The sequence below is a fragment of the Camelus ferus genome, chromosome 14, assembly GCF_009834535.1.
Source record: "Camelus ferus isolate YT-003-E chromosome 14, BCGSAC_Cfer_1.0, whole genome shotgun sequence".
NCBI lineage: Eukaryota > Metazoa > Chordata > Mammalia > Artiodactyla > Camelidae > Camelus > Camelus ferus.
This window is the reverse complement of record NC_045709.1, coordinates 29,153,257-29,179,664: the sequence shown is the minus strand read 5'-3', so window position 1 is coordinate 29,179,664 and position 26,408 is coordinate 29,153,257. Positions and strand designations below refer to the sequence as shown.

General features: G+C 38.0%; 2 protein-coding genes across 3 annotated transcripts in view; one reads left to right on the top strand and one right to left on the bottom strand.

Annotated features, from left to right (window-relative positions):
• Nucleotides 1-1,472: 1,472 nt before the first annotated feature.
• ARGLU1 (arginine and glutamate rich 1) lies at nucleotides 1,473-25,889 on the bottom strand. Of its 2 annotated transcripts, XM_032496679.1 has the most exons (4): nucleotides 25,316-25,889; nucleotides 17,095-17,320; nucleotides 14,737-14,820; nucleotides 1,473-2,314 (listed from the first exon to the last, which is right to left on the bottom strand). In XM_032496679.1, the coding sequence occupies exons 1-4, from the start codon at nucleotides 25,660-25,662 to the stop codon at nucleotides 2,150-2,152; spliced, it is 822 nt and encodes a 273-aa protein (XP_032352570.1). In that variant the 5' UTR covers nucleotides 25,663-25,889; the 3' UTR covers nucleotides 1,473-2,149. The 2 variants fall into 2 exon arrangements, with proteins under 2 accessions (XP_032352570.1, XP_032352571.1); XM_032496680.1 differs by lacking the exon at nucleotides 1,473-2,314 and having other exon boundaries at nucleotides 14,752-15,306; nucleotides 25,316-25,886.
• LOC116668466 overlaps nucleotides 25,412-26,408 on the top strand; it is a 38,250-nt gene continuing 37,253 nt past the window's right edge. Inside the window, exon 1 of the mRNA XM_032496007.1 lies at nucleotides 25,412-26,084. Coding sequence (XP_032351898.1) covers nucleotides 25,412-26,084 — 673 coding nt within the window. The remainder of the gene's footprint in view (nucleotides 26,085-26,408) is intronic.

Genomic DNA, 26,408 nt, shown 5'->3' with positions numbered 1-26,408 from the left:
ACATCTGAACTGCTAATGGTTTGGGAAAGAATTTGAACTTTCATAAAATGTACACAAAAGCAGTGAGAACAAATGAAGAAAACAAATCACTACACATTGTTGCAGCACAGAAAAGATTGGGTGTATTTTATTGACAATTACATCTTCTTTCCTGCAGCCTGGCACAGGAACAATTTAAGTATCTGATGTGAGTCTCCAACAGCAAGCAGATACTGCAAATGTTACTAAGCAACTTACTGTGATTTCACACCATATGTGGCAGTAAGAAATTTTTTAAAAATTAAAAGGCACGCATAAGCTGATTTCAAATATTTTTAAGTCCAGGCTACTCTCTTAGATACAATGTCTAGAACACTTGTATAGCAAAACAATTTTTAAATAAACATTTCCAAAAATTTGAATACACAACTTAGGAACAATGGATCTGTACCAAAAAAAGATTACATTTTAAAAAAAAGTGTAAGAATCATGAAATAATTAGAGCTAACCTAATTTAAAGATTAAAAAAAGATTTGTAAGCAACCTAAATTCTTTAGGTAAAGTGAATGTTTCAGAGTAACAGGTATCATGTTTACTAAAAAGTCAGTTCTCACTACAGTTCATGCCTATTTAAAATTCTACCTTTAAAGATATTTAAACTGATTTTATTGTTCCTTACCACAATTACTCATTGAAGAGCTCAAACTAAAGTAATAGCATTTTTCTTAGCATGCACACACAAAATAATCTACCATTTAGTCATCTCATTAACTCATGTTTTCAAAGACTGATCAAACTGTCTCAAAAATACTGGAGAAAGCTTCTCTACTTTGATGACATGTCTATGCATCTCAGGCAGCATTTTTCATCCATATCCTTTTCTTGAATAAATGTTTTCATACCAGTAGACTTCAAACAAACATATGTAAAGATAAATGAGGCAGATTCTAGTGTATAAGAGTCATTCATAAGATATTACATGCAAAAACAAAAGCTTGTAAGTTTAAATGTGTTTGTCCCAAAAATAAACGTGCAGATACCCTACCCTGAAGATGATTTGGCTACCCTTAGCCTTTTGTAAAAGTACAAAGCTAAGTTCTTTCTGATGGCCCACTTTGAAAATAATCTAAGATACTATAAATTTTTAGAAGCATTTTTCTGTCTTTATTAAGTATAATTTGTGGTGATTAATACTTATATCCTAAAACAGAGGCACAGGATTGAGAATTTAAATCTTTTTCTGGGTGCTTAGTCTTTCTTAAAGGTAATACTGTTGTCATAATTGCTGTATCAGCATAAATTCAATATCTGTAAAAATAGCCATTAAATACTAATTCTCAAGTATATTTAATGTACATATAAATCCTATGTTAAAAGTATAAATGAGGGGAAATACATAGCATAGTTCTAGGAATTCTAGATTGTTGACCATCAAAAAGTAAACCACCCTCTTTAAGACTTAACAGAACTTTAAAAAAAATTGCTTCAACATATGAATTTAAGACTTTACTTTATTCAGCAAAATCATTTATTTACACAATGGGGAATGCTGGTTTGATTTTGTCAATGAAATAAGAACAAACTGAACAGAGACAATACTGCACTGTATATATATCGTGTATCAGAGCTGACCGACCGTTTCCTTACCTGTGTCGGGAACGTCAAGAGCAACAGTGTCGCAAGGACACTGGTCTAACAATACACCACACAAACGTCCAGTGACACCCTGGGCGCTTCCAATGCAATTACCGACTTTTTCTTTTTTTATAAATATATAAAAAAACAAAAAGTCAGCAAAACCAGCATTATGATGTAGTAAACAGAGTATAACTCTGAAGTCAGTGGGTCAGTAAAAGCCTTATCAGACCATCCATAGTTTACAAAGTGATCTGCTCTTCTTCAGACCACTACTACAGAATCCAACAGGTGAAAAATATATCACTTTTTTAGAAGATAACAATGATCTGATAAGGATTTGACTTAATGGAAGTTAAGGGGGTGGGGGGAGGGGGGAAAAAGGAATTGCAGAGCATAGCCCCTATTAGAACAAGCTAACTTTCCAGATTTTCCAAATTAAAAAAACAAAAACGAAACAAAAAAACCACTTCAACATGAAGCTACCATACAAAGTTTTTCCATTTTTCTTTGTAAAAAGTTCAGAGTTTGCAATTTAATCCTGGGTTTTTAATGAGAAGGACAGTTTTGGCCTGGACTTCCCCTTGCCCAGGATAATTTTTTGTTCTTCTTTTTGTTGACGTTGTCGCTCTTGTTCTAGTTTCATCCTTTCCTCATGAATCTTTCTTTGTTCTTCAACAATTCTCAACTGTTCTTCAGCCTAGAAGTTAAAAGTAAAAAATCAGAATTTCATTTCTATTAGTAATATTTTGGAAATTAGGTAACAAATTAATCAAAAGGAGCATACAGAAGTGTATGTTTAAGAAAACTTGCCTAAGATGACACAAAAAGTTGACAGAAGAAAAAATGTTGAGGAATTAGAACTCCTTAATATTTAATCAAGTAATTATTCCTACATTTCCTGATTTTGTTTTTTATGTAAAGTATATGAACAAATTATAGGAATGCACTTGAACATCCTGAAAACAAAGTTTCTACAAACCATGTCTAGAGATCAGTATACATTTTGTTCTACTACTTTCTTATCTACACCTTCGGTGCACCAGATTAATAAACTCTCAATTATGAATCAAAGAATGAATTTTTCAGAGCATTTTATCTACCAATTACCAAAACTAAATGTACCATTAGAAAGGCATTCAAGAAACTATACACACAATCTCCAATGGAGCTACATTATGTTGTCAATATACAACCAAGAGCATACTAAATTTTTTTCTGGAGAGAAAAATAACAAGAAATCTTTCTGACCTGGCTGACTATAAAATGATATCTAATTTCAAACAGACACCAATATAATTAATTTCTGCAATGCTTTCAATTCCTTCAGTCTCAAGCAACAAAACCCCTTCCTGTGTTCCCTACAGACTTCCCTTCTTTACCAAGAAAATTCAGGCCATTCGCATGAGTTCCTTCCTCATCAAGTCTCTCCTTCTTTCCCAAAGATACCATGTTCACTTCCTTAATTCTCAACCAGCAGCAATTTTACTCCCATCTCCCAGGGGACATCAGGTAGTGTGTGGTGGTGATTTTGGTTGTCACAACTGGGGGATGGCTCCTGGCATCTAGTGGGTAGAGGACAGGCTGCTAGACATCCTACAATGTGTAAGACAGCCCCCCACAACAAAGAATTATCTAGCCCCAAAAGTTAATAGTGCCAAGGTTGATAAAACCTGCTCTAACTCTTGACTTTTTAATGTTATCAGAGTTGTCTTCTTCCTATCTGACCTTGATCTTAAAAACATCACTGCATCCTTCAAATGTCTATTTCCATTCAAAGTTAAATTTTAAAAACTTACTGCTTCCATCCCCATTACTCTACTGAAATTTCCTAGACGATCAAAAACTAATCGTAAGTTTAGTGAACTTTATCTTTATTCAGTCTTCTGTTCACTTCAACTTGAGTCTTAAAAATTTTCCCTCCTCCCACACATGACACACTAAGGTTCAAAAGGCTAAGGTCCTCCACCAGACCAGTCATGTCTGTTGCCAGCGACAGGTTTTTCTATTCAGGAATAATAAAAATCAATGTGACTGAATTACAGGGCTTATGGCAGAACGCATGGGAAAAGTAACAAATTCTGGTATGTAACATAAAACATTTAAATTTTATCCTGTGGGGGTTAAAAAAAACCCCACCACCAGATAAAAGAGGTTTGTTTTACTTTAAGATGAGGGATAGAGAGCAGGAGAGGGTGTAAGCTAAAGGATTATGAGGAGTAAAAGGTGAAAGACAGGCAGTGAGCGAATCCACTGTAATCAAGTAAGGTCAGAGATGAAGAAGATCCAAAATTTAAGAAGTGGGAATTTGATGGGCAGGCAAGATGGAAAAGTGGATTTTCATATATTTCTATCTTTGTATAAGGTGGAAAACCCACCAGAGAGCTGAAATACACCTTCTCTCATACCATCCTCCTAAACTACATTTCCAGCTGGCTGATGAACATTCAACTGGGGAATTTCTTCAATGTCTTCAAAATTCAACATGTTCAAGATTTAAACTTCTTCAAGCCTAACCTTTCTGTCTTACCTACTGCCACCCAAAGAGTATATAGTATAGCTTTATTTCACCTTTTCCCTTGACACAACCAAATAGTCATTAAACTTGTTCATTCTTCCTTTATATTCTCTCATCTAGAGTTTTCTTCCATTGCAGTTCAGGGGCCCACATCTCTTGCAGATCTGAAATGCTTTCCTCGTTTCCAGCCTCTGCCCTTCAATCCAATCCATACAATGCTGCTAGCCTCACCTTTCTTGAGCACTGCGCTCTCTTGCCCTCAAACTTCCAGTGTGCACAGAATACGGCTTAACCTCCTAAATTAGCATATTTACAACTTGCTATAATCTGGCTCCAACTCTGTTTCTACTATTCTCTCCTAAATGACCCTTTCTATCTTGCCCCCCCCCTTCTCTATAGCTCATGCCACGCTTTCTTACTGAAATCCCACCTGTACGTCAGGGTCCATTTTAAAAGACCTCTCTCTTGTTTAGACACTGATAATTACACAAGAAATAATTATCTGCTTCTCATCATCATTAGTAAATTCGTATGACAATTACTTTACCCACAGTTTTCATAAATCAGAACACATTTGGGTAAGGGAATGGCACACGCAACTGAATCAGGGCATATGGTAAAGGTTCAGAGTGTGTGCATGTGCTTGGGAAACTATTACCTATATAAACACCCCACACTCACTTTTCCCTAAGGTTCTAATTCAGCACCTAGGAAAGCAGATTAGAAAGAATCTTTGGGAGTAAAGGGTTTGAAATGAACATCACAACCTCAACCCATAAGAGAAATTCATGAATAGTACTTTGGCACTCTTTACCCTAAACTGCATTTTGTAATACTTTTATCCAGCAATTTAATTTTCTGGAATTTATCCTTTAAATATACTTGCATGCATGCAAAATTGAACAAGTTTATTGCAACATGATTTGTAAAAGACTGGAAAAACCCAAATACTCAATATGGAACTATTAAATTATGGAAGATCTATAAAAGAAAATACTGTGTGGCTATTAAAAATAAACTTGAATCATGTGCTATTACCTAATCAAAAAATTAAATAAGATTTAAGAAGTTAATTCCCTTCACTGACAGAAAATACTATTTCTACTACACTGAAATTGCCTTTAGATTGAGTAAAGAAAAAGACAAGGTTCAGTCTCACACTTAAGTCTACAAACATAGGAGATTAAAGAGTGTATATATTTAGAGGGGGAGTAATTTCTTTGGGACTATAGCTAATAGTGTTATCCCTGGTGCTAAGCATACAGTGCTACTAGAGGTACTTGATAATGGAATGATTTTTAAAAGTCAATCAAGTAACTTGTCTACAAAACAGAAACAGACTCACAGACAGAGAACTTATGGTTACCAGGGGGTAAAGGGAGTGGGAAGGGATAAACTGGGTTGTACAGGAAACATAACACAATATAGGTATTAAAAATTAAGACTCAGAAGTTAAAGTAAGTTTTTAGCAACTTTAATATATGAGGGGAAGGCTCCCTAGTTGTAAAGTTAATACCCCTTAGGCTTGTAAAACAAAAAAGAATTTTACGATGTGCATACCTGGTCTTTAAGCTTCTTCAATAATTTTGAGAAAAATCTTAATTTCTGTGACCCTTATTTTATATCTATATATGAAATGATCACAGAGCAATTATCTCACAGGGTAATTACAAGATGAAGTAAGATAATGAGAGAACACACTGTAAAGTGCAATACTTTATAAATGCTGGAAATTACCCTTTAAACCAAACAAAAAATATTTGAGGGCCTAAGAGTGACCGAAGAAGGAAAAAAGTTACTTTAGCTCTAAAATAAGAAAACCATGTTGAACTGGAAGTCACAGAAACTTTCTCAACTGGAAGTTGATGAATGTCTTGATGAGTTGATAAAATCTTGACAATAAAAGTAAATTATATATAAAAAAAGCACTAGTTCAGAAAAACCAAAGTCATCTTTCATTTTAATATAGTGACTTTCAAGAGATGAAAAACTGCCCATCCATCTGTAAGCGGTTTGACCCTGCACCCCACTTGCTAGGTATTCTTCCAAACCCCCGCGCCTGCAGTAATTGTCTGAAATGCTGCTTCATTCCTGTTGACCCCATTTGCTGGCGAATATTACCCATTGTTCCTGTCCCCTCTTCTTTTGTTTCAAATGTATGCAAAAGAAAGCATTATTTCAAGTGACGGGGGAAGGGTATGTACATTTGTATTCACACAGATGAGCGACACTAAGCTCTCCTTATGTGGTGGACATCACGGAAGCCAAAAGATAGTCAACACCTATCACACTGGGGCAGGCCCTCCTAGCCACTACATCCAGGACTTGTTAGGTCTCAAAAAGTCTTTCAACCTTTACCCCACTCAAAAGAATGATTAGTGAGATGAAATACACAAAAGCAAAATACAGCATTATAGGAGAAGGGTCTATTTACTCCTCCCAGTATCTTCTATCCCCCTTTCCCTGGAGATGTCACGCTGCCTTTTTCAAAATTACTTTTCTAAGCATCCTCCTTTTACACTGTCCATAATTCTAGATCAAGATCCTTAACAGCAGTTTCTTTAGTAAACAGGGATACTGAAAATCTACTACTACTTGAAATATATATGAATTTTTACAAAAAAAATCCAAAGGTAGAAACAGTTGTTATGGGGAGTGATTATAGGAATGATGGGACAGAATGAGAAAAAAACTACAATTAGGAAACATGCCTCTACTTGGAAATGTGAATTTCTGCATTTTAACCTTCTGAAACACCCTCCTGTTCCACTCTGCCATTTTCAATTTAAGTCTTTGATGTACCTTCCCCTCCATAACAAATATAATGTAAGTCCCATTTTAAACAATGAGTAAAAAAAAATTAAGAAATTTGATGTAGTTAGTTTTGACTCCTAGCAAACTATATTATTATTGTTACTCATGTACAAGGTTAAAAAAATAACAGAAGGATTGAAAAAAGCAATTCCTCTTCCTCCCCCAAGGGACCATAGTTATTTAGTTATTCCGACAGTTACCTCCTTAGGATATATACTATTACTGTGGGACATCATTAGCTACCCACTGAAAGAGAATTCATACCACCACACACCCTCTAGCCCCCTTTTCAATTTAATTCCCCTTTATTATCCTTATAGCCTATATAAATATAATTTTGGGGACTTCAACATTAGATAACATCTCCTGAGATTCTGTTTTACCTAAAGTACAGACATTTGCTTCAAGGACCGATAGTTAAGGTAAAATGAAATACTAGGTACAAAAATCAGTCCTCCTGAGCTGTGGAGAGATTGATGTTACTGCCAAAAGAGAAACCTGATGCCTTCAGGATTTTACCATTCATTTCTTAAATTTTCACAAAAAATTACTCTTCTAGATGTGATTCTTTTCATCTTCTGTATCCCATATGCTCTGTTCCTTCAAGTCAGTTCTTTTGTGTGTCTTGTTCAGTATCCACTGCTTTCTGTGAAAGTCTTCCTTAAACGCCTGGTGATCCCTGGCTGTTAGCATGACTGCAGCAGGTCTTCCCTGGTTCCTACCACGCCTTTGCTTTCCCTTCCTTGTTCCTCTTCTTTCCCTCTCTGTATATCCTTTTCACTCACCAAATTTACCTATTCTCTCTCTACTGTTTCTACTGCCACCTTATCAATTCAAGCCTCCATCTTTTCACTGACATCAGCAGCTCTGTTTCTAGCCTTTGTCCTTCTTTCCACCTCACACAATGTCATATCACTAACGTCCAGAAAGCTTAAAAAACAAATTCGTTGCCATAATTAAATCAGCTTTCTATCTTATCAACTGGGAACAAGTTCTCACTGACTGAAAGAAAATCCTTGTCTAACTTCCCCACCATTTCATTTCAAATTAAAATACTTAACTGACACATTTGGTGCCATACCATACTTTTCTGTCTCTTAATACAGGTAAATACATCACTACTGGCCATCCTAAGTACTGTGTTACTTCAACTTACATACGCTTACTCTACTATAAATGCCCATTCTCTTTCCAGCTGTTTCCTGTAGCCACTGGAACAAATGACCACAAACTGGATGGCTTAAAACAGCAGAAGTTTATTCTAGAGGGAAGAAATCCAAAATCAGTATGCCTACAAAAAAAAAAAAATCAAAGTGTTGACAGAGTCACATTCCTTCTGCCAGTATCTTCGAATCTCTGTTCTGTCTTCACATCACCTTTTCCTATGTTACTGGAGTATGAAAGCCTTTCATCATTATGTCCTCTCTCCCTCTCAGCCCATGTTGGCAGTTTCTGCTGATATAACATCCTCAAAAACATTGTGGGTCTCCCATACACACCAGGCCACTAGAAAACAGGCTCTTCCACAGGTCTTTTCTGGATAATCTCATCTAATCCTGGCTTTTGCTAAAATGGGTGAGGTAGCCGGATGAGCCACATAATCTCTTCAGCATTCACAAATGGTTAGCAAAAAGTCACGCCATTAAGCCTTCTTTCCAGAGCATTTCTGCTCCAGTTTTCTAACAGTGAACCTCCTAATTTTAGTATCTTTTGCAATCTAAATCAGCTAAAATTTTCCCCAAACATCAAGTTCTCATTTTACTTCTTGGTTCTAAACAAAAGTACCTTTTAAAGTCCATATTCCTACCAACAGTCTTTTTAAGGCAGTCTAGGCATTTCTGATCATGTCTCAAAATTCTTCCAGCCTCTTCCCACTGTCCAATTTCAAAAAACACTACCACATTTTCACAAAAACAAATCATCACAAACTAGATAGGCTCAAAACAACACAAAATTATTCTGACTGCCAAAAGTTAAACATTAGGATTACTGGACCCAAATCAAGATGTCAGCAAGCTGTGCTCCCCCTGGAGGACCTAGAGGAGTCTATTCTTTGTTTCTTGCAGCTCCTCCTGGCTGCGAGGATTCCTAGACTTTGACCACATCACTCCAATCTTCAAGTTCAACACTTTCAAATCTCTCTCTGCTCTGTCTTTGGCTTCCCTTATGTGTGCTTTGTGGTAAAATCTCCCATTGTCTCCCTCTTTTGAGGATGTAAGTAATGACATTTAGGGCGCAGTGATAATCCAGGAAAAACTCTCCCTCAAGATTCTTAACTTACTCACATCTGTAAAGACCCTTTATTTGCCATATAAGGTGACGTTCACAGGTTCCAGGGATTAGAACATGAACGTCTTTTTTTGTGAGGTAGGCGACATTTTTCAGTCTACTACACAAATATTAAAAAATTATTTCTTACATTTTTCTCTGAACTCTTTTCAGAGCTATCTCTTAATTGCAAGGCAAGATCTGGTTTACTTTAAACTTAATTAAGTATGTGGACTATATTTCATATACAGTCAGTGTGTAAACATGGTACTATGTTTTTCATCTCTCAAACTGGTGAGATACCAAGTGTTATATATACAGCACAATGAGCATGATAAATCTCCCTTTTTGGCAAGGGAAAAATGGAAAGCTATTTCAATTTTATAGAGAGGAAATGTACTATAGATCTAGAATTTCAGGGGACAGTCATGAGGGTCGTTGTTCCTACTGACATACCCTCCTAGAACATTTCATCCCACAGCAACATCTATCACCTTCACTTAGTCTGTTTCCCCTTCTGATACATAAGATGCATATAAATTTCAGAACAGTAGCTGGGGTTTTCCTAGGCACATTATTAAAAAAAAAAACTGTGTGAAGAAGAGAACTTAAAAAAATTTTAAATACTATTTTTAACATTTTAAAGAAAATTAGAATTCTCCATTTTAGTAACAACAGCCTTTCAAATACTTGAAGATAGCTGTGCATTGCCAATACTAACCCAAGAACTAGGAACCAATCTGCCAAAAAGCCAAGTCAAGTCAAGCCAATCCACATTTGGATTAATTCTTGTTTGATTTTATAAATGAAGTATGTGTGTTGGTTAATATTTCCTTGCCTCCTTATGGACAGGTAAAATCAAGTATGTTGATTAACAACTTGGAACCGAAATGAGCAAAAATAACTCGGTCTAGAGCACTTAATATGATTACCATACATGAGAGCCCCACGTGGCTTAGCTAATGTGTTCCTTACTATAGACATCACTGGGACCAATCTTTGAAGTTCTGTCATGGGGACCTACTTAAAAGTTAGTCTAAGGGTGGCTTAAATTTACTGTCTTTACTAATTATTTTTATGTGATCATAATGGTGACAAATGTTACTTTCAGAAAATGTAGAAACTGGAGAAAAGCATAAAGTTACATGTAAGCTCACTAATTAGAGAGAACTATTCTTAGCACTTAGGCATATTTTTCTATTATAATGTTCAAATATAAGTTTCAAATTAGGAAAATCATAATGCATATGTAAGTTCTGTATTTAGATATTTCCCCTGTATTATCAAGTGCTCTCTGACTGCCAAAAAATCCACTGTGGATATAATTTATCTAAACACCTGGGCAATTTTCACTTTTCAAATAATAGGGGGAAAACATTTTTGGGTGTAAGTTGATTTGTATATGATTCAATTTCCATGAGACAAATTCTTAGGAATAAAAGGTTCCTGGTATTTACTGATTTACTGTTATTTTCTAAAATGGTCATATCCATTTAAACTCCCAGGATTACTATACAAAGGGTCTCTGTATACCATATCCTTGCCAACACTTGGTACTAATGGGGGAAAAAATCTTTTCGAAGTTGGTATGTAGTTACTAGAGAAAAAGAAAAAGGAGGGGGCATTTCTTTGCTTTCCTACTGAGGTTGGGATTTATTTTCAGGAATTTATTACAGCTACTTTTCATCTTATTTGTGTGAATTACCTCTTTTACATCTCAAAGTAATTTTTTTTTCCCTTTCAGGGAGTTGGCCTTCTTTATTAATAAGAGATCACTGTGCTGTTCTTTCATGGTTATAATGTTGAAGAAGTCTCCTCCAGGGTACGTTCTTTTCCAATCAATCTTTAATCTGCTTTCAGAACCTCATCTCCCATGTTTATCACACAAACTTCTTACACACACAGTTCCTTTACAACCACCACTACTCCTTTCCCCATTATCCCAAGAGATACCCCACACTCTGACTTTTTTCTAATTCTACTTCCCTAAAGGCCTTTGCCCAACTTCATTTCCACCCACTCTTGTCCCCATCCTAAATTCAATGTCTCACTATCCACCAAGGCCCAGCTCAGGGGTATCTCTTCCAGTAAACTTCCCAGAGCAACTATCAAATGTCAGTTATCTCATATAGTTCATGTCACTTACCAAATAGTTCCATATTATTAGTTAACTTTTCCTGCAGTTGCTCTTGTCTCCACAATGAATAGTCTTTAAGAGAACTTAACATCTTGGCTATTTTTATCTCCAAATTGCTTTTTATACACATTAGTTTCTCAAATAGGTTACGTTAATAGCAAAGCTTAGCCACTCCTCTTCCTCCTTTGCTTTCTAGAAGCAAGAATGCTTCCCATTTTTCTTCTTAAATTTATACACAGCAATGAACAGGTCCATATCTCTAACATCTATATTATGTAACAAAGCAAAGAGAACTGTTGGTTCAACAAGATATACTATTACTATTGACAGACCCAGGAAAGTCACATGCTCTCTACAGCACTCTATTATAGCCCCCTTATTTCTTAAATATTTTTTTTTTTTTACCTTTTTTTAATTGAAGTACAGTCAGTTTACAATGTTGTGTCAATTTCTGGTGTACAGCACAATGCTTCAGTCATACATGAATATACATATATTCGTTTTCACCATAAGCTACTACAAGATACTGAATATAGTTCCCTGTGAAGTAACTATGATTTTTAAAAAATATTTATTTATTTACTTACTTATTTATGGGAGATAATTAGGTTCACTTATTTATTTTTAGAGGAGATACTGGGGATTGAACCCAGGACCTTGTGTGGCTAAGCATGTGCTCTACCACTTGAGCTATCAAAATATCTATTATTTTAATGAGACTTTCAATATAGTCCATGTAGTATTTCCTAGTAAAAATGTATAAAGATTAAATAACTGTGCTCAAAACTGAGAGGAAGAGGACAACAAAAAATGAAAGAAACCTCAAAAATATATGTCTTGCATCTTTATACAGTAACATTTTTTGTCTCCTACACAAGACACTCTTACTTTCCCTGTAAGTAAATGACCACCAACAGAACCAAATAAAAATTATTTTTCTCTATCATCAACAATTTCTTAGGCTTCCAACTTTACTGATCACAAGAAGCAAATGAGCTAATTATATCCAATTTCTTACCAATTTTTCTCAAATTCAAGCTTCTTTTCCCCTAAGGTATCTTTTCATGGAACTTTTACTGATAGCACGCAGTCAGAGTAGTCACTGCACAGAAAATTAAGTCAAAATCAAATGTTCTAGCCCAGTGCTAGTGTTAAGTATGGCCCACGGACCAATGACAGTGTCAACTGTAATGGGTTCTACACACAAGTTACATAGAAGCTAAGAAGTGTTTTAGAAACTTCTATAGCAATGTGATCTCATTTTCTAATAATTCATTTAACTGTATTTTGCAAAAGTAGGGTTTGGAGACAAACTGGGATTAAAAGGTTAAAAAAAAAAAATCTGGCCAATTACCACCACTTGTGAAGCACTGCTCTAGAATATGCTTGCTAATCTTTTCCCAGTAATGACACACAGAAGGCTCTATTTTATGGTTCATGGGTAAACAAAGGCTGCCAGAGGAACATAAGGAGGCCAGGCTGTCCCTAGGCACTCAGACAGCCACACCAGGGTCAGAAGGGATCGAAACCTTGGCAGTGCATACCAAGTTCTAGGAGTTTTGCTCTAGAAGTCACCCTCTGGTATTTCACGCCACCCACAAACTGAACTCTCTATACTATCCAGGCTCTTACACCATGTTCTAAGAGGAATTCTATCCCTCATGCTGGGTAATTTTGCTTCAATGTTTTAAGTATCAATTATACTGTTCCTCTCTTCCCAAAACATCCATGCCTTACAAACCAGTCTACATTTACCTTTCAAAGCTCAACCTTCAAAACCCAAATTAAGATGCAGACTTCTCATCTTATTCCTCCCACTTGCACTGAGACTTTCTCCTTATGTTGATCACCAAAAAAAGCATTATCACATACTTATTAATTAGCATATAGTGATACATCTTATTATGACTCCTCATCCATTTCATATTCTGCTTTTTTTCACCTAGGCAGATTTTAAGGTCTTCATTGGTAAAGCAGGAGTAAGTCTTCTCCTTGCCTGTGGCTTTCACAACAGCCAGTGCACTGGTATGAAGTTAAGAATCCATTGTAATGCTCAGTAAGTTGCTTATATATTTCTAGTTTGGCTCTTATCTGGGGCAGACTATCTTTTAAAAGATCATGCTCTGGAACCACGTTTTTCACTTTCACATTCTTATCCACAATAGGACAATTATTTACAGTCTTCCTTCACTGTACTCCCATGGGATCCACCGTTAATTACTTAGACCCTCCCTGATCTTTTTCTCTGCTTTTATCAACACAGTCACAGAATTTGTTTTTTCTAAACCACTGGAGCCTACATCTTGCTTTTTTCCCTTCAGTCAACAGTATGACTTAGCAGCAAATTTCTTCCTATGGCTGTATTATTCTCAACACATTTCTTAACTAGACAAAACTTGTCTAGAACCAAGAGCCCCTCCTGGGTCATGTCTTCATTCCTAGGCAGTAATAGCATTGATCCTCATTCATCTTAAGTAAACTTCCTTCTATCTCTAATTTATATTCTTACTTTGAAATAGAATGTCTATATGCCATCTTCATGTGGAAAAGAAAATTTTCCCTTATAATGTCTGACTATCCTTGTTTTTTGATTTATTTATATCCATAGTCCTTTAACTCTAGTTTTCTTTATCAGCATACTGATGATGTTCCAAAACATATTCATACTCTTAACTGGGAACACTCTAATACACTAAAAATGTTATCTACTTTTTATTCCACTTTATATAGAATAGGGAAAAAAGACAGATGTGAAATAATACGTATTATTAGTTTTTCCATTTAAAAAATTACTTCAGCATTCTTACACTGGCTTATTAAAGTTTAAAAATTGTATCTCGTTTTACATCTCTGTATCATAATGCAATTACTTAAGTCACAGAGACTTAAATAATATTAATCAAGTTAAATATTTTAAACTTAAACTATTTTAAAAAGTAATCTGGAGCACTTACTATCAAATATATACTCTTTACTTATTCTGTCTAGTAACAAGGCAACTAATGCCAAGTAAAATGCTGCATATTACTTGGTTTAAATACCTCCAAGCTTTTTTGTTTTATAGGCACAGGGGAAATGTGAATGAGAGTAGGATAGAAAAAGTTGGTGATAGGGATAATACAATTTCCCTTAGGAATCTGTTTTAAACCACTGCAAATTTTGGAATTGTCTCCAGATTAATCAGAATTTTTGGACTGCCTCGAACAGATTCCTCTGGAAGACAGCAGCTAAAATCTAGTCAACTATTCCTACTCTTGCCTAAAATCCCTTAAAATTCCCCAAAACTCTAAAAACGAAGTCACTTATAGAGTACAAAAATCACTCCACAAACCCTGAAAAAAATAAAGTAACAATATAGCACTTTTCATGCACGCTTTACACATACCAGTTTGGCTTGTGCTTCTGCAATTTTTCGGTTATTCTCTTCTAGTATTCGCTCTAGCTCCTCACGTTTTGCACGTTCTTCCTCCTAAAGGGGAGGACATGTTAAGATGTTAGAAAAATAAAATGTTTTTTAAAAATTGATAAATATTTACTAATCTTTCTCTGAACTTTTTTGATCTGACTTACAGGGTAGCTCTATAGCTACCTTCTGTCTGACAAATGATAAACTGTGCAGTCACTAAAATTTGTTTCTAGCACTAAATTTAAATCATCCCTCCCAGTCCAAACAGCAACCGACTAAACCCTCCCTAATGATAGTTTCCTGGCAATTATTACTAGTACTTTAATATCACACAAATCAACAAGGACAACTACAAAACTGGATAGTATTTACCAAATTAAAAAAATAATATATAAAATATAAATAAAGTGAATATTTGTCTCACCAATTATGTATACCTACGTATTCTTTACCTATACTCCTTTAATCAGCATTAAAAGTTGCATATTTACTGTCTTGTCCAGTGTCCTGCAGAGTGTGCTCCTCGGCTGCCATACGCGCCAGCTTCCTCTTTAAAATGATTTGTACTGTTAGCTTGGCAATACCTGCATCAGCAGCTCAACCATTTATAAAGAAACAACATACAAGGAAGGCTGAGCTGAGGAATGCAGATGTTTATGGTAAGAAGGAACAAAAAATGTAATTCATCATTCCTAAGGCAAACAATTAATAAGAAAAATACATTTACTGTTAGTGGAAAATACAAATGGTAATCCATACTTCATGGAACTAAGGGCTTCTTCCATGGGGAAAATGGACTTAACATTCAGATGTTGACAATTTCTAAAGGCAGCTTATCTGGTCATCTACAGTCTGAACTGAAATTCAGGAATCCAGGGGGTGCATGGTCAGGAAATAAAATTCTGTAATTTATTTTTTCTTGGAGAATTTAATGAGATTTTATAATGCAAACTATATGAAGACTGCTTGATGGTTTGGGCAGTGTTGAGATCACAGCATACATAGTCAAATGATTTTGATTATTTGGAAAGACTGTCAGAGGGTTGTGTCCGTGTAAAAAAAAATTGTTAATATGAAACAAAAAGTAAATGAAGAGAAAAAAATCTTCCTATGATTAATAACTCGCTACAAGACAGCACCATTACTCCAAAAATATCTTCGTTATTAAAGGCACTAATAAAAATTTCATACATTCAATTGCACAGTCTGTGATATCCACCAAATACAGGTATGTATATCTAATTAAAGACAACACAGGGAAAATGCATTTGAAAAGCTAAGCTTACTGGCAAACAGAGATTTAATAATATGTCAGCTTGTCCACAATAATGCCAAGATTAAAAATGACGAGTCACATATTTTGAGTCAAATATTGAAGTTCAAAAAACTATGACAGGATTTCGTATGGCACACACCAGTGGAATTCATTTTCATTATGCAAACTATGCTGAGGAGCACTCAGTGCTGTAAAGTAATTTGCCTTGAGTATTTCAGTGACTTTCAACAAGTTTTAGGATCCTGGAGTAATCAGTGCAAATAAGCCATAAAGCTTCAGTAGCAAATTACTGTCTCACAGAAAGACATTTTCAACTTCTGCTCCAGCTGCTGATAAAACAAATCATGTGTTTAGCTTGACTCCAGACAAGGACAACCTGTTCCTTCATAACTCTCTAGAGAAAAAAAGGAGTTGTTAGTAGATACTAAAAAAGTGGATGAATAATCTGGACATTTTTCCTAAAAAGATTCTTTGAAACACATTAGGAAAATGGAGGGCCTTATGATCAGAATGCTAGAATTAGTCCATTGTGTTGAAGCAGGATTGGGGGTAGGGGGTGAGGAATAAAAGGAGGAAAAAAGAAGAGCAAGAAAACCTATTTATCAAAAGCAGGTGCTGTCACTCAATGTTAGGCCCTGCTCTTTTTAATCTGACTGAAGGCAAAAAGCCTCTCACAGTCTAGGTAATAAGAGAGAAAAGAAGAACACATAACCACAGGTGGATGTTTAACCTTTTCCCTTCGCCACTCCCTGTCTCCCCGCACCCTTCCAAAAAAGAATGTAAGTCCTGCAGCCATGGCAAAAGTTTCAAACTCTTCTCAAATATGTAAGCCAGTTCCAGTATATCAAAAAGTATCCTTGAATATGTTTTATGAAAATAACTTTTAAATATCAGTCAGCACATCTGAATAGGCTAAAAAATTAACTTTCGCAGCAATGTTAAGTTTAGATGAGAAAGGAATTAGTCTGTATTCCATTTCTTTCTGAACTGAGCAGGAGGCACACCTGACACTGAAAGTTTTGCCATGGACTGTCTCTACTTTCCAAACGACCGAGCGTTACCTCTCTGGCTTTTTGTGCTGCAAGCTCAGCTTGTCTCTGTCGCTCGAGTTCTTCGAGCAACTGCTTTTCCATGATGCGCTTGGCTTCCTCCACCCTTCGGAGAACTTCTCGCTCAATTTCATCCTTCCTTTTCTCCAATTCTTCCTCTACCCTTTTTGCCACCAATTCTTCCACTCTTCGTGCTGTTTCTTCCTCGATGAGTTTTTCTTCTATTTCCTGCTGCCGACTAGCAAACAAAGTGGGAAAAATGGCTTAGATAATGGTAAGAAATAGACCCCAAAAATGAAATAAAACTAGTTCTAAGCCTGCAAAACATTGAGTCTGATTATATATTTCTATGATTTTGCAATTCATTTTCAAGTAACATTTAAGAAAAGATAGATACCAAGATGTTAAGTGATACAGAAATTCAAATGAACAGAAAATCACGGTTTTTTCCTCTACCATTTTCTAAAGTAAATAAAAAGACTAGTATATACAAAGAGCAAATACATTAGTTTTAGGAACTGTAGAGTAAATCTGAAACAGGAAATCTACTTTTGTCATCAGCTTTATAATGAAGGGACAAGCTGTTAAATACATAATTTGCCTATCTGCCAATCCATTCAGTCTAAGGACTGAATTACAGAGAAGTCAGAAGAAACTATTATGTAGCAAGCAATTCAGATCTGCTAAATTCATCCCCCTCTCCCCAAGCAAGGTCAGAATATATAGAGGCTCAAAGAGATTCAGACTGCTAAAGCAACAATACTGTAGCTTTCAGCGAAAATACAGACCAATTTATTCAAGTTCCGAACTCTATACCCTTTACAGCACTTTTTCTTTCTCGTATTAATTTTCAATTAAAAGCTCTTCTATACATGGGAAAGTGGATGAAAATATATTTTTATTATCACTTCTACTAAAGAGTTTAATAAAGCATGATACTGTTTAATTATTCTAATCCCATATAAACACTATAAATGAACTTATACTCAAAATGAAATTCTGCACTGCAGATACCAACAGTTATCAAGGAACAACAGTGGAAACCTTACACATTTTATACTAATGATCTTAAATAGGATAGCCACTAGTCACATGTATCTAGTTTGAACTGACGACTAACAGGAAAACAAAATATAAAAGATCTCATAAATATTTTTATCTGATTACATGTTAAATGACAATATATTTTGAGGGACTGAATATATTAAAACTAATTTCACTAGTTTTTTTTTAATGTGGCTACTAGAAGATTTTAAATTACACATGTGGCTCACACTGTATTTCTACTGAAGAGCATTATCTGAGATAATAGTTTGTGATGAATGAATGTAGACTCTGAAAGTACATCTAAATCCTAAGAGACCAATCTATCAATGCTTCACCTTTCTTATAATCCACAAGATTAAACAAATCTGTAACCTTTGTATCTTTTGATGACTCATACATATGTATGAGAGTCATTCAATTTATCTGTTTAGTAAAGACTATAGTTTCTAAGTGATCTTTAAATAAACCCCCACTTCAATTCAGAACTATTTTGGGGGATGATTCAATTCCCACTCAAGTGCTTTCAATTTCAACCCCTGCTACTTATTCACGGTGATACCATACTAACACCAGTGTATCTAACATTCTGATTCACATCTGTTTCTGCATTTATAATCTAGACATACTTCTGTCAGGGATATAGTAGCTACTTGAGAAAGCATAATTTGCTAGTTTCTAGATATCTGCAGTAACCATTCCAAAGATTTTGTTGCTTGTTTCTTAGATATCCCCTCCCCAACACTAAATTATTAGTGATCTTTATGAAAAAAAAAAAAAAGCCTAAAATGTACTCTGTGCTCCTTTTCCTTCTTTTTTAACATCCAATAAAATACAGTACTAGGATAGTTTCAATAAGCCTATACAGCAGCTCAGTGAAGAACAGGTATCTACCCCAACACTAAAAATGAATCGCCAGGAATGTCTAAAGAAAATCAGGCAGCGATTTAAATGGAAATTAAACTTTATTTCAAATATAAAAATGTTGTTTCTCTACTTAGTCCAAAGAAAAAGACAGAAATAAGAGATGTAACAAGTAAGGCTGACACCTGCTGAACATGGATGAAAGGTATACCAGGATAACAATACTCTACTTCTGCTGAGTCAGAAAGTTTCCGTAACATAAAGTTTTAAAAGAACACACCCAAACACATTCTTTTGTTAGATGGTTCCTACAAAATTAATAAATGTAGAGAAGTTTAAGATGAAACTTCACTTCAAAATTTCAAGAATGGTACAATTTAACTTAAAAGGACAATGTAAACCAAGTTTCAATGAAAACTTTCCACACAGAGGGAAAGGAATGGGATAAGGCTTTGGGTTAGCTTATCTGTAGAAAAGTTGCCCAATTAGGAATTTGGTAAAGGTGGATACATATTCAGGGTTTTTGTCAAGCAAACAGTCCCTAAATAATAGCAGTATGGCACAATGGCTAATAGGCCACAGTTCCATAGATTTGTTCAGTAATGAGAAAACGAGCCTAAATAAATTCAGTTTCTTACTTACAGCAAAAGCCAGATCAGCATGGTGTCAGCTCCCTGTGTCTCTGCTCACACACCAAACCAGACAGGCTAGGTGACAAGCAGTACTGGGTGAGAAGTGCAGGCCCAGGTGGCTGCTGCGGAGGATTCAATTCTCACTACAACTCCGCAGTCTTATAGCCTAAAGGGGAGGGTACGTGGAAACTCTCAAGCTCAGCTGAGACCAGGAGGATGAGAAATGACCTGGTGGAGTTTCTCACAAGGCTGCTTATCTCCCTTTGTCCCTGAGGGAACCACAGGGCACCCCCCAGGACTGTAATTAAGCCCTGCTGCTGTTTCCTACTTGGAGACAAGCAAGGTCAGGGCACCAGAGCAGAGCTGTTCCCCTACAAGTATTACTAAACATGTAACTTTCATTGTTGTGTTATTCTTGTTAAGGTTGAAATTGCTACTTCAGTAATCAGAAGAAAAATTTAAACCAATTTTTAGATCCAGTGCTGAAAAAGTTAAAGCCCAATATTGCTTTAATTCCCCTCCTCCAACACACCCGAACCCAGAAAACCAACGGGCCCACAAACAATGGAATTAAGCATTTAAGGGATATGGCAGGTCAGTACTGAACAACCTACTGTGTACTAGATGCTGTGCTAGAACCCTGAATCCTACTAATACAACCTGTGCTTCTGTGACTCTTCTACAACTAAATCTAAGTACTAACATACATAAATAAAAATTCTCTGCATGTTTCTGCAATCTCTATACACCTGTGTCACTTTCTTGTCTGTCTTTTCCCATAAAAGTACAAAGATAGAAGGTACAGAACTGAGCAAAGCTCAGCACAAAGGAGCCTCCCTTTTACCACCTGGCGTGGTGGTGGTAGAAGATGGGTAGCTCTCAAAATTCAAAAAAGAAATTGATTTTCATTGATGACAAACTTATTATCATAATCAATGATTAAGCAGGTATTAGGCTAACTTTTCTAAGAGCCACTGAAACTTTCTCAGGGAAACAAAAACAAAACGAACACATACTTTTGTCACCAGTATCTTAGGAAATTGCCTATTCATTCCTTAAAAGTTTTGTCATATGAGTTGCCAACTTCAATGTTCTTTTATGTCTCTTTTTTGTCTTTCTGTTTTTCGGAGGGAGGTAAACAGATTTGTTTATCATGATTATTATTTTTCATATTTAATGGAGGTACTGGGGATCGAACCCATGACCTCATGCATGCTAAGGATGTGCTCTACCACTGAGCTATATACCCTTCCCCAATCTCTCTAATCTTTTCCTCAGGCTTCTCTGCTGAATCCATCCCCTTGCTAAAAATTTCAACCTGATAAATGGGCTGAATCAAAATCTTCAAGTTTTTTAATGAAAATGGCATTAAGAGTAGTTCCTCATTTTTCTCCATGCTATCAGGTATTTTAAAAACACTAATCACAACTTTAAAATGACAACTATTAAAACACACGGCAAGGGTGTAGCAATAAAATACTGTTAAATGTGAGTGCGACTATGTGTACAGAGCAACTGGCAATATTATTTTGTCTTTAAAATGTACAAACTCACCCTAGGAGCTTACTTCTAGGAACTGCTTCATAATATTTGCGAACAGCATTTACTCAGTACTGAACAGATACCCAAAACTCTGCCGACAGCTCTATACACGACATCATCATTTACCTCTCTGATGGCTCCTGAGGCTAAGCAGTCTACTAGCTGGGCTCCGGCACAATGCCCCTTGCTGAGGGGTGACTCTCAACCTACGTAACTCCCAAGCTCAGATTCTTGAGCACTGTACTACCCTACACTGTTTCTCCACAACAAACGTGAACGGCAACCGTATGCACAAGAATTTAACTACCAAAATAATTACTTAAAAATTGATAAAATTCTTATCAACATCAGCTTGATCTTACGCCCTAATGTTCTGTCTCAAAGCCCTAAGCTCCCCAAAACACATAGTTCCATATACTGAATTTGCTCTCACAATGAGCTCAAGTATTCCTCTAAGAATCACTCACACAGGTCCCAGTTCACGTGAGGTACTCTAATTTAGAAGGCTCTTGATAGGCCATGTAGTTGAACACTAAGTATATGAGAATCTAATATCACAAGCTACAGTAAGTTACTGTCATTAACATTATTATCCTGATTTGCTACAAGTCACTTTCAGCTGCCCATTTTTTTCCAACAGTTAGTACAACACACATAAAGCATCTCACAATTACATGAAAATGAAAAGGGTGGAGGGGAGGGGAGAGATGGAACAACACTAAATGAGTGGGACATACGGAGGAGACCTTTTGAACTGAATTTTGAACAATGTGAATGAGCTATTCAAAACTGAGAAAAAAATTTTTTAATTTTAAGGTCTACTTTTTATTGCATTAAGATAACTTGTAAGATCACTTCTTAAATTCACTAGGTTCAGTCTGGCTGCATGTATATAAATGACATTAAACATTACTGTGTCCCATTAAATACATGCCAAGTATCATCTAGATAATTTAAATGCACAATAATCTTCTAATCTTCACAATAAGCAAGACAAGTATCTTCACTTACAGATAAGAAATCAAGCTTACAAGCAAGTAGTTTATTCAAGGCCTCAGAACTGTAAATGGCAAAACAATATGGTTGCCCATCTTACTGAGACTTTCTAATTGGTTAAGCTCAATAGATTTTAATTTTGCTATCTCTCCGTCTCACACTGGACCTCTTGAAGATACACTTGACGTGTGTGTTCTTCTGGTACCTTCTCTGCTCCACCATGCACTTGTCTTCCTCCTTCCAACTGTAAATACAGATATTTCCTAAGGTTCTTTCAGCCCCATGAATTAACTGCTCTTTCTTCTCTGTCCACACTCTCCCTGGGTCATTCTATCTACTTTCAAGATTTCCCTGAGGCTTCAGTCCCCCATGTCAACTCTGGATAAACTCACTATATCCAAAATCTAGTGCCTACATTGGAAGTGCCAAGTGGAAACTCCCTTTGACTTTTCCCTCTCCCCCATCCACCAGGTTTCTGACATTTTAACTAGTGTCTGACACACAGTAGTTTCTTTCTAAATGTTTCTTAAATCTGTTCCTCCTTTCCATTCCAACAACTGCTCCCTTACTACTCCTGTGTGGACTTAGTGTAACTATTTTCCTATATCTGTTTAAAAACAAGCAAACAAACCCATGCATTGACCTGCTTAAAACCTTTTTGGTTTCTAAGATGAAATCTCAGCTCCTAATATGGTATACAAGACTCTTCCCATGATTCCCAACCTCTAGTTACCTCTCCAGTCCCTCCATGACTTCAGTACTTACTCAAGTTCCAGTCAATACTCACCTTTTTACTCCACCAAAGACCACTTTGCAGCCCTCCCTTTATACTGACAGGAGTGGAGGGGTCACCCTCCTTTGGTCCACGTGTATTCTCCTATGCCTAGCTCAACAGTCTCGTATTTTTTTTATCTGTCACTCATTTCTTAGGGGAACTAAGGTATTTACCCATCCAGGATGGTTCCTTCTTACCATCACATCACCATCACTGTACTTACCACACTGTACTATTACCTATCTACCTACCTGTCTTTAAGTTAGATCAACATTTTAAAGAGGGGGCAATCATCTTTATATTAACAACTCCAAGTATAATGCCTGGCACTTATTATTAAATGCTCCATAAATATTAGTTGAATAAACTAGCCAACAGGATTTGCAGACTGGCAACAACTTCTGATCATTCCCATGGCTGCAAAACCTAGGTCTTTCCATTGTCACCTTTGCATTACTAGGCATTAGCCCATAGCAGTGCCCACTGCATGACACACAGGAATTCAGTGTGCAGGTGGCTGCTAGCCCTGCTCCCTCCTCCCTTCCTAAGTGCTAATGATAGTGTGCTCCTTGTATCAACTTGGAACTATACAGCTGCTCTATTTTCTCATTTCATCCCCAGATTTCTTCTCTATTCATGCGCAGCTTGATTATTCCTCGCATACCAAGTTCCCTTTCACTCTGCCTGTAAGTCTCAGCTTTCTAGTGAAAGGCAAATCATTACTCTTTGGAGATATCCTTTGCTATCACACGGAAAAATCACCTCCAAAATGTCTTAGATAATTTTTTTAAATGTTCATCTGTTGAAAGTTATTTGAGAGCTACATCTTCAGTCAAGGACCTTATTCCAGACCAAAAAAACTGGATTCTATGTAATCAAGGTTTGTTGTGACACAATTACTTGTACTTGGTTTTCGTACCACTGACAGTTCTAACTAAAGGAAAAAACTGAAAGCATTGTGCATGTTTTAAAGGAGTACAGCAAGAGAGCTCTCCAGGTACTGCTTCCTCTATAATACTAGATAGTGCCCTAGTTCCCTGTCTCTTAATGATTTGCTTTTAGAAACAAGTTCTGCTGAAACATCTACGTAACACAAACTACACTGCAGAAAAATGTAAAACCCCTACAAAATTAAGTACACATAAACTTGTCTCAGGAAAACTCTATTTTCGGTACCTTTCCTGCTGCATGAACACCTTCTAAACATGCACTGCAGAACTGAGGAAGATGGCTGATTAAGCAGGGAGAGTTAGCAAATCTAACTCTACCTTTCAATATGGCTTTGGGAAAGAACACCTAGAGCATCAGAGTTCCATGGTCTTGAATCAAAACAAAACTCTACATTTTACAACCAAGATCTCATTAGTTTGGGATTATTTGCACCTACTCTTAGATAAAAGATACTTTTGGTGTGACTCTTCTGTATGTGATCAATGCCAAGTAAAAGCAAACATTCAAGGATCTTCTAAGCAGCAGGTACACCACAAGGAGAAATGAGTAGGATTGCGCTGAAGTTTGCTACAGAGAACTCTAAAGCAAAATGAATAAAAAAGTAAACAAATGGAATAGGCTGTGATTGGGATGGTGGTTACACTGGTGAATTCAAGCGTCAAAACTCATCTTACTGGACCCTTGAGGTGTGCGCATTTTGTTTTTACACCTCAAAATACAAAGAGTAGACAAAGAGTAGACCCAAGAAAAGAAAAGCGACCGCAACAACTCTAACAGGAATACACCAAAGTAAGACGCAGTTTTTTGGGTGTACTGTTGAACCACCTCAAACGTTTTATTCCTGAGAAACCTTGTCCCAAGTTTAAGATGCAATACAAGAGTGCTCTTCTCCAGGGGGCCTACAAACGCTCCCCATCCCCATCTCTGAGGTAGCTTATTCCTCACTCTCAAGGATCCACGCGGCTCTCCAAGCCCACTCTCAACTCCACCCCCTACTTCCGGGACTCTCCTCCTCTCGCGCCAAAAAGCTTTCTCTCCTCGAAGCCTTCCTACCCGAGACCCACTATCTTCCTTCCCAACCAACTTGTGGGTCTTTCCTGCTCCAGGCTTTGCATACGTCGGGCTGCAGCCCCTTGAGGCCGCTTCCTACGACCTCGCCAACCTCCTTCACCCCAGACTCCCCTCCCCCCACTCGCCAACCCTCACTCCCCTCCCCATGCGACTTCCCACTCCCCCCACGCCACTTCCTACTCCCCCCTCCCCACCACCCCCAACTCCCTTCCACCGTATTCCCCACTTCTCACTCCCCGCCACTTGCCACTCGCCTCACTCCCTACTTTCCACACCACCCCCTACTCCCCACGCCAGCCCCCTCTCCTCTCCCCACGCCACCCCCCACCTCGCGGCCCCTCCCCCCGAGGGGGCTCACATTTTTCGTTGCCGCTCGAACTCTGCTTTCTTCTCCTCCTCCTCTCGCTTCTGCTTCTCGTCCAGGCTGCTGCGCTTGCTCACCGTGCGCCCGAAGATGTCGATGCGGTCGGGCGGGGACGAGGCGCGCTCCCGGTCCCGCTCGCGCCGGGACACGGCCGTGTTGGTGGAGCGCGAGCGCGACCGCGACTCCCGCCGCCGGTTCCGTTTACTGTCCCGGGATTTGGAGCGCTTCCGCACGCGCTCCTTGTCCCGAGACCGCGATCGGGACCGGCTCCGCTTCTTGTTGTGCTTGCTGCTCTTGGTGTGTTTGGAGCGGGACGAGCTCCGGCTCCGAGACCGGCCCATCCTTCCGGGCGACGCTGTGACTAACCGCTGGCCTCGGGCCCCACACGTGCCCGGCTACCCTCGCCTCCGCCTCCGGATGCGGGCCGACCGTCCTGTCGAAGCCCGGGGAAAGAAAGCTGTCAGTCAGTTGACTTTCTATCGCTCCCTGAGGCCGAAGACCGCCACGAAGGCCGCCTCCAACGACAAGGCCGCAACGCCAGGAGTTGCTAAGATGGCAGCCGCGGCTGCACCGGCCGCCCCTCCCACAATGCCCCGCGCGGAACGCGCCGTCGCGCGCGCCCCGCCCCCGACGCTTATTGCCGAAGGCGAGGCGAGCGCTTCCGAGCGCGCTCGGCTCCTTCCGCCAGCCCCGCCCCAGCCTGACGCGCGGGAGCCGGAGCTTTTCGCCTCAGCTTTCGAGCTTTCGAGCCCTTTACTTTCCGGTAAGACACCAATACGGTGAGAATGGGCCTGTGACGTTCTGGTGCGGATGAAACCGTGCCTTGGAACGGACTGACCGGCCACGTTGCTTTCTAGGAGCCGGTTCTGTCAGGCAGACCGGCCCGGTGTCAGGGTGACACCTGCGTCTCTGAGGTAGCCTCCCTCTGCGTGCAGCGGGCGCCGCCGCGCCTCGTGAAGTGGCGGTGAGGCTCGCGGGGCGCGCGGGAGGCGGAGAAGTGGAGCCGGAGCTCGACGCGGGGCCTCCGCGCCGGCCGTCGTTCCCAGCGTGTTGCGTTGTGAACTAGTGTCAGTCGTGTCTTAGGAGT